This window comes from Sesamum indicum, linkage group LG14, assembly GCF_000512975.1.
Source record: "Sesamum indicum cultivar Zhongzhi No. 13 linkage group LG14, S_indicum_v1.0, whole genome shotgun sequence".
Lineage (NCBI taxonomy): Eukaryota > Viridiplantae > Streptophyta > Magnoliopsida > Lamiales > Pedaliaceae > Sesamum > Sesamum indicum.
This window is the reverse complement of record NC_026158.1, coordinates 203,584-216,746: the sequence shown is the minus strand read 5'-3', so window position 1 is coordinate 216,746 and position 13,163 is coordinate 203,584. Positions and strand designations below refer to the sequence as shown.

Below are 13,163 nucleotides of genomic sequence, written 5' to 3'. Positions count from 1 at the left end.
AAATCCGAACCCCCACTCGTCCAGCTCAAAGCAATCGACATGGTTCTCTTCATCAAGCGAACAGCTCTCCCTCTAGCAATATTAGCATTCACAACTTTCTCAAGGTGCAACTCGGCCTTGGAGCTCTTAAAAGTCTGCACAAACGTGCTCGAAGAAGTGGAGAAGTCGTTCGTGTCTCAAATACAAGACTGGTGCCATGGTTCTCTATGCTGGAAAAAGGCTCTGCAATCGAATCAACGAGTAGACGAGTACGTTTGGCAAGAAGTGACATTGCTGAAAGCCACAATACTCGAGACCAGAGCAAAGTTGCTGCTGAGAGGTGGCCATTTTGACAGCGGGGAAGAGCTCTGCAGAACCTGCATCAGCATCAGGACAGTGATGCTAGGCCACAACCATGCCCAAACGTTAGCTGCTCAAGAAACATTGGCAAAGTTAGTAAGGATGAGGAGCAAGATATAACGTTGTTTTATCTCAAAATCATCAGTCTAGACATGGTAGCTCAATTTTGTTCACACGGTGTAATATTCATGCTGCCATTACTAACATAAAAATTCTCTGTCAATTGCCTCAAACTTTCTCTCTTTCGCTAGTCAACTCTTGAGACAGGATACACATTTCACCAGCAGTTCAATGCACAAGCAGATAAATCGTCTTCTTCAATCGATTTACTATAAAGCAATCCTGTCATCCAATCACTCCACACAGTTTTCACCCAGATTTTCGTCGTAAACTGCTAAGATTGAGAACCTACTTGCGCCTCGCCACCATCTCTTATCTTGTACGATCATAATCGCCGACGGATCTTCCGGGACGAAATGAAGATTCAGCAGAAGAAAGAAAAATAAGCCGTTGATTCTCAGGGCCACCACGCCGATAGGTGGTGATGATTATAGAGTAACTGATGGAAAAGTAGCTGCCGTCCCGACGGACCGGAGCCAAAGGGCGAAAAGTGGAGAGGTTATACGCCGACCGGAATTGACATCGATGCCGGAGAACGGGATTGTTGTGTAGGCCACCGCCAGTTGAGATTTATGGGCCGCCACTGTGATGGAGCAAATCCATATAATTGGTCCATAGTTTAGATAATGGGCCGACCCAAATTATTGGGGAAAAGAGTCCTGCCTATGCTTGGAGGCCCCAAACCAGATCCGGAAAGCATTATGGGGCCGACCCAAAATATAGGTATTGGATCAAGACATACTGGGTATGTAAGCCCAAGACAAAAAACATGTTCCTTATGTTTGTTTTCGGTTTTGGCCAATCTCAGAGATGGCCCAAAACAGAAGCAATGTTTGCCATTGCTTGTTTTGTCATGCTTTTGTCATGTTTCTAAGTATTTTGTCTTGTTTCTAAGTATTTGATTTTTAAATACAAATATATTTTATTTTAACCATTTAATATTTTTATACGTAATATTTTCTACATCATTGGAATAATTAAAAATTTAAAAAAATATAAAATAATATAATTATTCTACGCGATTAATTCATATATTACATTATTTGAATAATGTATTTATATTTATCACATCGAATAGAACAACTAACGAAAAATATTGTTAATCCATTATTAGAGTGCATTTAATTATTTTTAAAAGTGTATTTACATAAATTATTTTTTTTCATTTCCATACATATATAATTAGGAAATAATATTTATTTTAATCCACTCACAACTGAATAAATTATATATATTTTTATACATATATATATAAATATATATAAAAGAGACATGATTTGACAATGAACAGTATTTTTTGTCTCCCCACTACCCAACATCAAACATAACATACTTATTTTATATTATCTCCAAAAACAAATCCAAACATACACACTATCTCTAACTTATTTTTATTTATCTTTGTTTTTCTCTCTCTATCTCCACAAAATACCCAAAACACAAGTTAAAAACAAAACCAAACATAATGGTTGTTTCTTTCGAGTTTCGATCATCCGGATGTAATCAGCTTTGATCCTTATTTTACTAAATTATAAGAAAAAATTGTAATTACAATTATACCCCTAATCTATGATCTATTTATATAAATTATTCATGTTATTTTTAAATAATTATATATACACCAACGAGAAACATCAATATTATTTATATAAATTACCTCTATTTATAAAAATTACACATACATCTTAAAAAACGCAATATCATTACACAAACTATCTCTAATTTTTAACTGCGAGGTCTAAAGAATAAAAAGTCTTAATCAATATTCCAGAAAAGGACAGCAAATATGAAAAAATGAATGATGGCATATTTTGCAAAATAGGAAAAAGTATGGGGTGAACATGACAATAGAGAAAAATTTGGACCCCTCATTCAACAACTTTTGATTATTTTAGGGAGTGTTTGCTAAAACTTCTACTCTTAGAAAAGTGATTTTAGTAATAAATTTTTTATAAAAAAAAAAAAACAAAAAGTAGATAAAAGCTAAATTAGGTAGTGCCTATTAAAAAATAACTTCTTAAATGAACTTAATTAGTTAAAGACCATTTTGTCCATATGTATTAAAAAGATACTATATTTGTTAATATTTGCACTTGTCATTCGGTAATAATAAATTCTACTGCAATTAGTATATCTCATATTTAATTTTACAAATATTGTTAATGATAAATTATCCAAATTATTTAAAAATTCTAGCAGATGAGCAATTTTAAAAATAAAATGAAAGGGTAACGTCAAAATAAGATTATCATATCGAGGGTAAAGTAGTAAAAAAAAAATTAAATTTATTTACAAAAAAGTCAAAGCAATTAGACGCGCCTTTTTTGAGCAGTTTTAAAAGAAGAAGCTGACATGCCAAAAACTGGAAAATACTTTTTTAAAAAATGGCCCACCTTGGAGTATTCAGTCTCTCAAAATATTTATTACATTTATACCCCATTATTGATCATTATTTATTATTAAGCAGTTGTCCAACTTTTTCCGTGCAATCTCCACCACACACATTCCATCAACCAACCCCACATAAATATCCACAAGAACCCATGACGCATTTCTTCAACAACCATCAACCCCAATTCATTACATTATTAAATTAATTTAAATTCCATAAATTTGGACTAATTAATCAATTTTAATAAGAATAAATTACAAAAACTCTTTTAATATTTGTTATAAATATACCCCTCAAAGTAACGATCAACTAACAAATATTTTTTCATGACAACCCATTATTTGAGTGTACGACAAATATGTGTATTTTTCTAAAAAAAATAAAAAGAAATATATATATATATATTTAATACACAAAGCACTGAATACAACATGGAGCAGTGCATGTGTTTTTTTAAGTGGAATGTTTGATGGAGAAAGAAAAAGGACAAATCATAGAAAGAAATTTTAGTTCCGAGGGGAAAGAATTAAGATAGTGGTGAACAAACGGCCATAATATATTGGTTTTGTCTTGGACGCATCTTTTCCACAACTCCTTTTGACTTCTCTCTCTCTCTCACACACACAGTCACACGCTCAGAGAGTGAGAGAGAAACGCATGAATAACATTTTGAAGCAGTCATAAAGACATAAGGTAACATGCGTAACGGCTATATATACATATTTCATGCAGAGGCTAACAGACAACTTGGTTTTCGTTTTATTGATCATTTTTGCACCAAAACCCTTCAAAAAGAATCATGGCAATTGAGAATAAAGATAGGAAAAGGGCAGATGAAAAACTGATCAAGATCAACAACAATTATCTGGAGAAAGAATATAAATCAGTGATTTTGCTTAGTTTTCATTCTCTCTCTCTCTCTATATATATATATATATATTTTCTTCACATCGGAGCTACTATCAGTCGTTAGCGGAGTTAAATCAGCACTGACATGCTAGTTCTGCACAATATTCAGTATTAGTTTTGGACTACATGTTAGGTTACATGCAATGATGGAACAAACACACACAATACACATGCAATAATGGAACAAACACATACAACACACAGTAAACGGCAATGACAACAGGTTCGTTTTGTGTACTTTCATTTTCACATGAGATTCCCATGAAACGTAATGCAGACAGAAATTTCTATGAAGATCAAGTGAATGATCTTGAGATTCCGGAATGGTTTGTACACGAGCAGCCAAAAAACCTTAACGCATGAAAATTTTGTTGCAGCTAAGGTTGATGTTTCGCCAAGCAAATGCGTAGTAAAAGAAGATATATTAAGACAAAGATTCAGTGAAAGAAGAGCAGACAACTGAGAGAGCAACAAGAAAGATAGTTTTCTCAGTAACTTATTATTCAAAGATTTCTTACACCAGCCTCCAGGAAGCTTGTCGCGTTACCTAGGAGAAGCCGCAAAACTGCTTAGACCTACACAGACTTGTAAGATATTTCTAGGGAGGGTAAGTAGCATCATTAACAAAGGAAAAACCAAATACGAAACTCATCTGCTGACATTTGCTGCTGCTTCTCCTTCATCAGACTGTATATTTTATGTCATTTGGATGGAATTCTAGCCATTGTTTAGGTAGTCAGTTTGCTAGGAACAAGTGAAGATGGTCCTCACAAGAAGCCGGGAGCAAAATACAAAGATCTTTGGTGGCCTGTGGGGGGCAAAGAAGCAGGTAAAAGATTTGGATACCGTAAATTTGAACCTTCTGGAGAACAGTTCCAATCAATCAAATTTTTGTTTGTTGCCTTCAAAGGTTGCACTTGGATATGTGTATTCTGAACCATTTGAGATCCACTATACAGAGGATAACACCGTGTCTGGTAACTATAGAAAGGATTCACATGCACGGAGTCGTTACCTGATGCCCTTGATGCTGAAATCCCAACTGTAGGTCTCCCAGCTTCAATGTTCACCTCGCCTTGTGTTGATTTCATAGTTAAAGTAACTTCATTTTCCGGTAAGTCATCAATCACGATTATTTCCTTTTGTTTACCAACAGAAGCATCTGCCGCTCTAGGTCGGGGAACCGGAGTTCTAGGTTGCTTAACTTCATATCTAATGGGAGAGTCCAGTTTCATGTGGGATCCAAGTTGTTCGGGTGGAAAATTGCACCCACCTGCATATTCATGACACTCAAACGATGAGGTGAAACTTCCACCAAAACACTTGCTCGGAAGCATGACTCTTGATGGATGTGGGCGTGATTCTGGTGCCCTAAAATTAGCAGGAATTCTGGAACCATCAGATGAACTGAAATCAAAGTGTTGCGCCGTCGTGCTGGTTTGCTTGTTGTCAAGTGTTGAAGGAGCTCGAGATAGAGAATGATTAAAGGAATGGTGCTCATTCTGAATATTGCTGCTGGAAACAACATTATCAACACATGATTGTTGACTTGGATAGCCGTTCACCATACATGATTGGGTACTCCTCATTTGAGGGGAAGGATTTTCATCATTGCTCACCACCATTAAGTTTTTCCCCATCAGTCGGAGAACAGGATTCGGGGTAGATGGACTTGGAAACTCAGAATTCCCACAAGCTGGAAACTTAACCTCAGTACCTTGAGAAACTGGCAAAGTAGTATAGCCCTTTGGTGAATCTGTTACAATCTTTTCAGGTGGATTTTGATCATTCTTGGGGAATGTTTCTGATCTCAAGTTGGATGTGTAAAATTCACCATTAGGATCAGGACCCATTTGCTTTTCTTGTGAAGGAAGTGGCGGGAGAGAAGTTATAGCCCGTCGCCTGAGAAGCTGTGATTCTTGATAGTTCAATGAACCAGTCTGTGGAACTCCCTCCTTCCTAGAACAACAGCATGGCTGGCTGTTTCCGAATCTGCGGGGACTCATTTCAGGTAATATCGAGTTGGCTCTTGACTCGTGAAGCTTCAGATTTCCATCTGCAGCAGCAGCAGCCAGCTCAAAGGGAAAGGAACTTTCAGGGACAGGATCCATCCTGTCTTCGGAGATGTCACGTTGAGACTCATGTTGTACACCATGTGACTGCACGGACAAGTTTGCCAAGGATACTGAATCAGATCTAGCAGCAATCGAGTTAGATGCAAATGATGTAGCAGAAATTGGAGAATCTGATGAATCCCGATCTACCAATTCATACTCATCTTCAGAAGAAAGTATCCTACAAGTGGTTAATGATGAATTTCCCTGAATCTCTTCCGAACCCATACGCCCAGGACTCGGCAAAAAGGAGCCTGGTGGCCCAGGTATGGATATTGGATCAACATCGATAAAGTAATTTCCTTGTCCTTTGTTAGCATTAATTTCTGCCGTCCCAAGAGTATCATTCGCAGTAATCAAATCTTTGTCAACTTTGTTGGCACAAAACATCTCTCCTTCGCCACCCAACCCCAAGTCAGCTGGAGAATGTCCATAAGGCTTTATATAATGCCCCGAAATCAATTCAACATCAGAAGGACCAGTAATCGCAGGGTATTCAGAATCAAAAGATTCACCTAAGGCTATAAAAGTTTCTCCATCACATACTTTAGAAGTTGGCTCACAGACAAATTCATCCTGAATTTCAACATCCTTTACAACATCCAGACCATTGGATGCACCAGCAGGAACATTGCCACCAGCAGAAGAATCAATATTCGTCTCAACTCCATGAGTATCGGATTGTGGTGGTGAATCTGAGCTCTTGGGAGTGGTTTCTCCCGCCTTACCAGTGTTTACAAGTTCCCCTCTTTTTTTTCGAATTTTCAAAATCCTAGTCAATGACTTACCAGAAGCCTTTCCCATTTGGACAGCATTTTTGTCCAGTATTTCTGCTGGGTTGTATTGCATACAAACAGCAGATCGAGACACTACTGCCTCTTCATCTGATCCTGACTCGTAATGCAGCCTACGCTTCTTGAAGTTCAGATTCTTTCTCCCTAAATTCTTCTTTGATTCTGAAATAGATGCATGCCTGACAGACAACAGATTCTTCCTCGAGGATGATAACTTCTTACCTCTAGATGATATGATATCATCCAAGGATGTCTCCTTCGGAGCACCAAATTCTTTGCCTTCTGATGAAAATGTGTGGTGCTGGGACATTCTTGAGCTGATGAAAGAACTATTAGTGTTCATGGTTGGACTCACACTCCTCATTTTCTTGAAACTCCGAGAAGATGCATGACTTTCCATACCATTTGGAGGATCTGTACGGCTCTTATGAATTGAGGGCTCATCTTTTTTCAACTGCTTCATGTTGCATTCAGAGAGCATCAAATGATTTTTCATACCATGACAGTTTCGAAACTCCAACAAGGAAAACCTCGCTCTCTTTCTTAAAAGCTGTTCCTCATATGCATCATGAGAATTGAAAGATGAGTTCTCCTTTCTTTTTCGGCTTTCAGTTAAGAAAAGTGGATTACCATCAGATAAATTCGGGAAACTTAAGTCACTTGTTCTCTTACTGAACTTAACACCTGGAGATGGCAGGTTACTATTTTTCACTCTCAAGTTCCTTATAATTTTGTCCAAATGCCGGCTTCCAGTATCTAGATTGACATTCTTCTTCAGACCAGTTCTCTTGGAGCTTACCCACTGTTTGATCATTCCAAAATCATCAGATCTCATCTGATCACAGGCTTCCATAGGCTGTCTCAGATCTTCTTTCTCGTCATCTTCATGGGGAAACTTCTTTTCATGACCATTGTTATCCTGTGAACAAGACTGGGTCAAATTTTCACCAATTGACCTGAGAAGCATTTTAGGCATTTGATATGGAAAAGCCATTTTATACATTTCATGAAAAATGCTAAGGGTGAAACTTCTCAAATTTGTAAATCAATAAATACGAGCGTCAACAGAATATCATAAATAAAAACTGTCTAACTCCCTTATTAGTTTAAATGTAAAAGAAAAGAGAGAACTAATAGGATGCCATTATCCAATGCGAGCATCTTCACCTATTTTTATCAAAATCTTGCTCCACTAAAGGTGGCTTTCTAAAAATATTAGACAAGCATGTATAAAGTTGCATAACTCTCTCAAAATAATGTTTCTATGGATCTACTGGAAACTAAGATGACAAACAGGCAAATCCAATGTATTGACCTGACATACCTTAGGACAATGATGGGTCCTGGAAGAACAACTTCCTTGGTCATAAGGAGGGCATTCAAGAAGCTTATGCCTCTGGACAAGATACTTTTTCTTCTTACTTGAAAGAATTTTGCTTCCTTCATCTCTTTTGACAAGTTTCGTAAGCTCACAATCATCTTTAGCACTTGAGTTTGTTTGCAGATCACTGAACTTTGATAAGATACGAAGCTTTGTGCCACTGGAATCGAAGTACACAGCACCTTCGTTGCAGTTGTCCTCATGACCATTGACAGAAGAATAGGTGATAGTTTTCTCTTCAGTGCACTCTTCCAAATCCTGCGCTGCAAAACCCATGTTCAAAGCCCAGTTTGTTCCATTTCTTCTATCAAGATCCTCCAATGTACAATGCAGGGCTGTTGCATAGACATCCACCATTAGTCTTGTTTTCCTAGGCTTTATTCTATGCTTAATCACTTTTGAATTGGCCGCCCATTTGACAGTTGATTCCCCAGAAAGACATTGATCAATATGAGCATTCAAAGTAGTGTTAGAAGAAGATGAAAATGTCTTGCACACCGGGCACACTTTTGAAGCCATTGTTTCTGACACCACAGAAGCGTTTGCAGAAGACTCTTCAGTCAACTTTGGTTCAGCAATGTTGCTCAACTTCACAATCACTCTGCACTTCTTGACCGGCTTCTGACTATAGTTTTCAACCTTATTGGACACTGCAACAGCGAATTCAGGCCCTCCCGCTGAGGATACTGGCAAATTTTCAGCTTCTGGTTCCAAGTAAGGGCTTTTGATCACGGGCACTGAAATTATGTCCGGACAAGACTGAATTGTCGTGGTTGACGGATATTCTTTATCTTCTTCAGATCCACTTGATTTGATGTTCTCAATATCCAAAGCTAGCTTTTTCCCAACATTGTTAGACGGAACAGACAAAGGATGATAGCTAAACCCAGAAAGCTTCACATCAGAATTGGTTATATTTTCAGCAGCACATTTCACATTCAATCGGTTTCTCACGGAATCAAGCGTCTGAAAAGGTGGCAACACATCCTTCACGCCATTCTTTAGACAAAGTTGCAAATTTTTTGGAGAAAATGGCCAATGAGTCTTGATATCTTTGCCCCGTGTGTTAAAAACATAATCTCTGCAGCAACAGTGCTTTGTGTATTAAAATCAAACACGTACCAAATTCAATAAACAACAGTGTGATTTCCATTTCAAGAGAAGACAACTTCGTCATGCCAAAACTATTAGACTTCCATAACGTGCCTCAACAACAAAACCAGCGAAAAAGGGTCAACAACTCTTGGCCAGAGGATTTAGTGACAAATTCACAACTCTATCAAGAAGATAAACGAACACAAAATAATGTACATGAAGGTTGGAGTTCAGAAGAATTGGTCTTGAAACTTGGGGAAGAACTCAAACTGGTTTTCTTATCCTATCAACATAGGTGCATAAAATGACCAAAAGAAATCAATACCCACAAAAATGTGGTCAAAATTGAATATCTAATTGTGATCAGCAAAGCAACTGGAGCAACAGACTTATTAACACAGAGAAGACCATCTAAGCCAATACCTGCTAATAAAGAAGATCAACAAGCCAAGATTAGCAAAAATTTCAAGAAATCAAATTAAAAGAAAATGAAGGAGTATTTCTGAAGCTGGGAAACCCTTGGCTGGATGAATCATCATAACCAGAGGCATGTTACTTGGATCTAACCAGCCAAGAGAATCCCCAAGAAATAACATGGTGAGAAGACTGTGTGTGCTGTGTGTGTGTGTGTGTGTGAGAGAGAGAGAGAGAGCCATGACATAATAATGAAAAGGGAAACTTGCAAAGAATTAAGAGAGTAGAAAGTTGTTACCTTATGGAGAACTTGGGAAGTGGGTTGTTGTCATCAAGGCCTGACTTGAACAGATCTACCTCAAGCTGGTGCTGATTATTATCAGAACCCTTTTCATCACCACTAACATTACTGCCGCTACTTTTCAGTTGTGTTGTTTCAGAGGGACATGGGGGATCTGGTGGAGGATTTTCAGTGGTTAACATCTGCTGATAGCCTTTTCTTCCTTCTTGTGCTGTCTAACCAACAGTCACAAGAACTTATATTATCTCCTCCAAAACAAGACTTTATCTTACTATACTTAGCCTTCAGCATAACAGTAGCCTAAGGGCCTCCTTCTCAACAAAGGTCCCCAAACCCCACCACCACTCAAACTCTTACGCTCAAAATCAAACAACCCCACCTAAAGATTGCAACTTTTCTTCATCCATCCATTAATCAGCCCTGCGAGAAAATATAGAAGAATATATTAACATAAGACCAAGAAGTTTGAAGGACAAAAACAGACCCACAAATACTTGGGACAGCAACAGTAGATTCTAGACGCCTCTACAATGTTCTTTTATAAGCCCGGAAGGAGTGAATTTGAAGCATGTCTGTATATTGGATCATCACCAAGCTCTCTAAAGAGCTTGACTGAACAAAGAGAGAACCAATTTTTGCAGAGAAAAGAAGGGATAAGCCATGATCAAACCCTCATTAAGTGTTATTTTATGTGGGCAAACCAAGACAAAGTACATAAATTTGCTGAAGCTTTTCAAGATGGGAAACAACTAAGCACTTACGCACTTTCAAAAACTAAATCCAAGAAAGCAAAATCAAGTTGGAATCATGACGAGAGGCGATAGATTAGAAAGATTCCCCGATTATGGACCAAGAAAATATAACTTATTTTGCGTGGATACGGCATAAACTGAACTCAAAATCAAAGTCATGGGCTAACATTTTTCTACGGTAAAAGAAAGATTGAGAAGAATGGAAGAAAACCCAGACCCCAAAATCAAATATTTGGTCAGTCTGAAGTGAACAGTAAGAATTCAGAACCCCAACCACCAGCATAAACACACAGACCAGATTTCTTTGGGTTTGAATTAAAGAGAAGACTTCAGCGGAAGACTCCAAGAATCACAAGATCATAAAATCATGAAAACGCTGAGCAGAGCGCATCAAGAAAAAGAAAAATTAAACCAGTACTACAAATCCTCAAGCAAGAAATTAACACCAAGAAGCAACCCAGAAAATCTTGAACCGACTTAAGTTGAAAAGCAATGAGACCAGAAACCAAGAAAGAGAAATCAAAGGGCATCCCCAAGAAAGACTGATTCTTGAAGAGAGAAAGAACCCTCCAAGATCAAAAAGAAAATCCACAAGAAATCTCTCTATAATATATCAATCTACAGACCTGCTGCTACCTTTGAGTTCCTTTCACTGGGGACTAAATGGGAGTGAAAAATGAGGTCATCGGATGCACAATAGAGGGCTAACAGCGATAATAGTAATAATATTAGTAGTAGTAGTAGTCGTAGTAGATATAGATAGATTAGATAGAAACACGCTGAATGAGAGCGAAAAGAAGAGAGAGAAAGACGTATTATACGGAGTTGTATGTATACAATGTATATATGGTTGTTATAATGCAGTAAGAAGAGAAAACAGCAGCACCCACTCACACAATATCAAAAGGGAGCATCAGGTTCTTCTCTCCACCAAAAAGCAGCTTTGTACCATTAATCACCCCACGATTCATCACCCCTCTCTGTGAATATGCGTGAGAGAGAAAAACAAAAAGCAAACAAAGAAATATTCAAGAATTCTTTTTTTATGATATATATATCAGAGACTTAAAGAAAGAACAAAAAATCAAGAGAGAGAGATATGAGAAAGATGAGAGAGAAAGAGGCAGTGGTTCTTCTCTCTACAAAGCTGTCCTATCCTATACCTACCCTACTGCCCGGGTTTTTCCTCCCATTTGCTCAAATTGATTAATCACCCTTTTTACTGCATTCTTTATTGCTGATATTTTTTATTTTCTTTTCCAGCCATGGTGATGTATGGTGTACCTCTTTTGCAACTTGTCGGTTTTGGCCTCGTCCTTTTCGCGAAATTATCTCAGACTCAGACTGTACCTCTCTCTCTCTCTCTCTCAAAACTACACGACAACCAAGAATCCTTTTTGTGTGTGAAAATAGTGTTTTTTAATGATCTCTGCTCTTGTTATCTTAAGTTTAACTCCTTTTACTTCTCAACCCACCATTTTTACTGCACTCTTTATTTATTACTGTGATTGTTTGTCAATTTATTCTAATTTCATCAGCGACAAAAATTGCGCAGAAATGAGTTTGATTGATACCAAGTATATGATTCCAAGGTGAGATGAAAATATAATGATTATTATTAATATAACGTATAAAAATATCAAATAAAAAAAATATAATATAATAATTATGAGTGGTCTGGTAGATTTTTTTTTTTCTTTTGAGTAGTGAAATGTGTTTGAAATAAATCTTTAAACGAGAAAAATATTTTTACAACCAAACACCACCTTAACTTGATCGATTGAAACGAAATGGAATACATCTCAAAAAATCATACTATCGGTCCCATGCGTTAGACTCATTTTTAATTTACTTTTATTTATTACAATTTTATCACATTACAATTTACGAGTTTGAAAAATTTTTCAACTTTTCGAGTTTTATATTAATTTTTTTAGAGGAAGTTTTATATCAATTTAACTGCATAATATATACTGTATTTTTATTTATAATATATTTTAAAACGTAAAAAATTATTTATTTATATAAATACAAGGACAGTGTATTACAACAACTAGTTATATATATATATATATACATAAAATGATTTTTATATTTCTTGCATGAACTATGTAGTGGTGAATTTGTTTGGGAATAATGAGGAAATTTAGGAGGAGTGAGGTAAGTAGTTAATTAAAAATAATATAAACATAGTCATAAAAAGCTGGTAAGGACGTGTTTGGAAGCACGCAAAATCGTTAAGTTTAGGAGAAAGGAACAAGTTGGAGGAATTAATTATTATAAGGTAATGTGAATGCAGAATCCCTAATAAATTTGGTCGAGAAATGCTCAAGTGAAACGGCACCGTTGCTGTCCTATCCACCTTCATTCCAATTAATTTAACACTTTGATTACTGTTATTTAAATTTGTCATAATCTCTCACTAATTAAGATTACTTCCATTCACTTAATTATTAAGTATTTAACTAGTTTTAGAATTCGGATAATTACACCGCTCCTCAAATTTTGTGTAATTATACATAGACACCCTGCAATTTAGAAAATTTAATTTG

The 13,163-nt window shown here is 36.7% G+C and overlaps 2 protein-coding genes across 6 annotated transcripts in view; one reads left to right on the top strand and one right to left on the bottom strand.

Annotated features, from left to right (window-relative positions):
- Positions 1-1,212, top strand: part of LOC105176546 — a 4,648-nt gene extending 3,436 nt beyond the window's left edge. The window contains exon 2 of the mRNA XM_011099384.2: positions 1-1,212. This exon is cut by the window's left edge and continues 2,958 nt beyond it. Coding sequence (XP_011097686.1) covers positions 1-459 — 459 coding nt within the window. The 3' untranslated portion in view covers positions 460-1,212.
- LOC105176545 lies at positions 4,148-11,762 on the bottom strand. 5 transcript variants are annotated; one of them, XM_011099381.2, is made up of 4 exons: positions 11,506-11,762; positions 9,857-10,279; positions 7,993-9,130; positions 4,148-7,587 (listed from the first exon to the last, which is right to left on the bottom strand). In XM_011099381.2, the coding sequence occupies exons 2-4, from the start codon at positions 10,039-10,041 to the stop codon at positions 4,528-4,530; spliced, it is 4,383 nt and encodes a 1,460-aa protein (XP_011097683.1). In that variant the 5' UTR covers positions 10,042-10,279; positions 11,506-11,762; the 3' UTR covers positions 4,148-4,527. The 5 variants fall into 5 exon arrangements, with proteins under 5 accessions (XP_011097683.1, XP_011097682.1, XP_011097684.1 ...); XM_011099380.2 differs by lacking the exon at positions 11,506-11,762 and adding an exon at positions 11,238-11,445; XM_011099382.2 differs by lacking the exon at positions 11,506-11,762 and adding an exon at positions 11,248-11,445.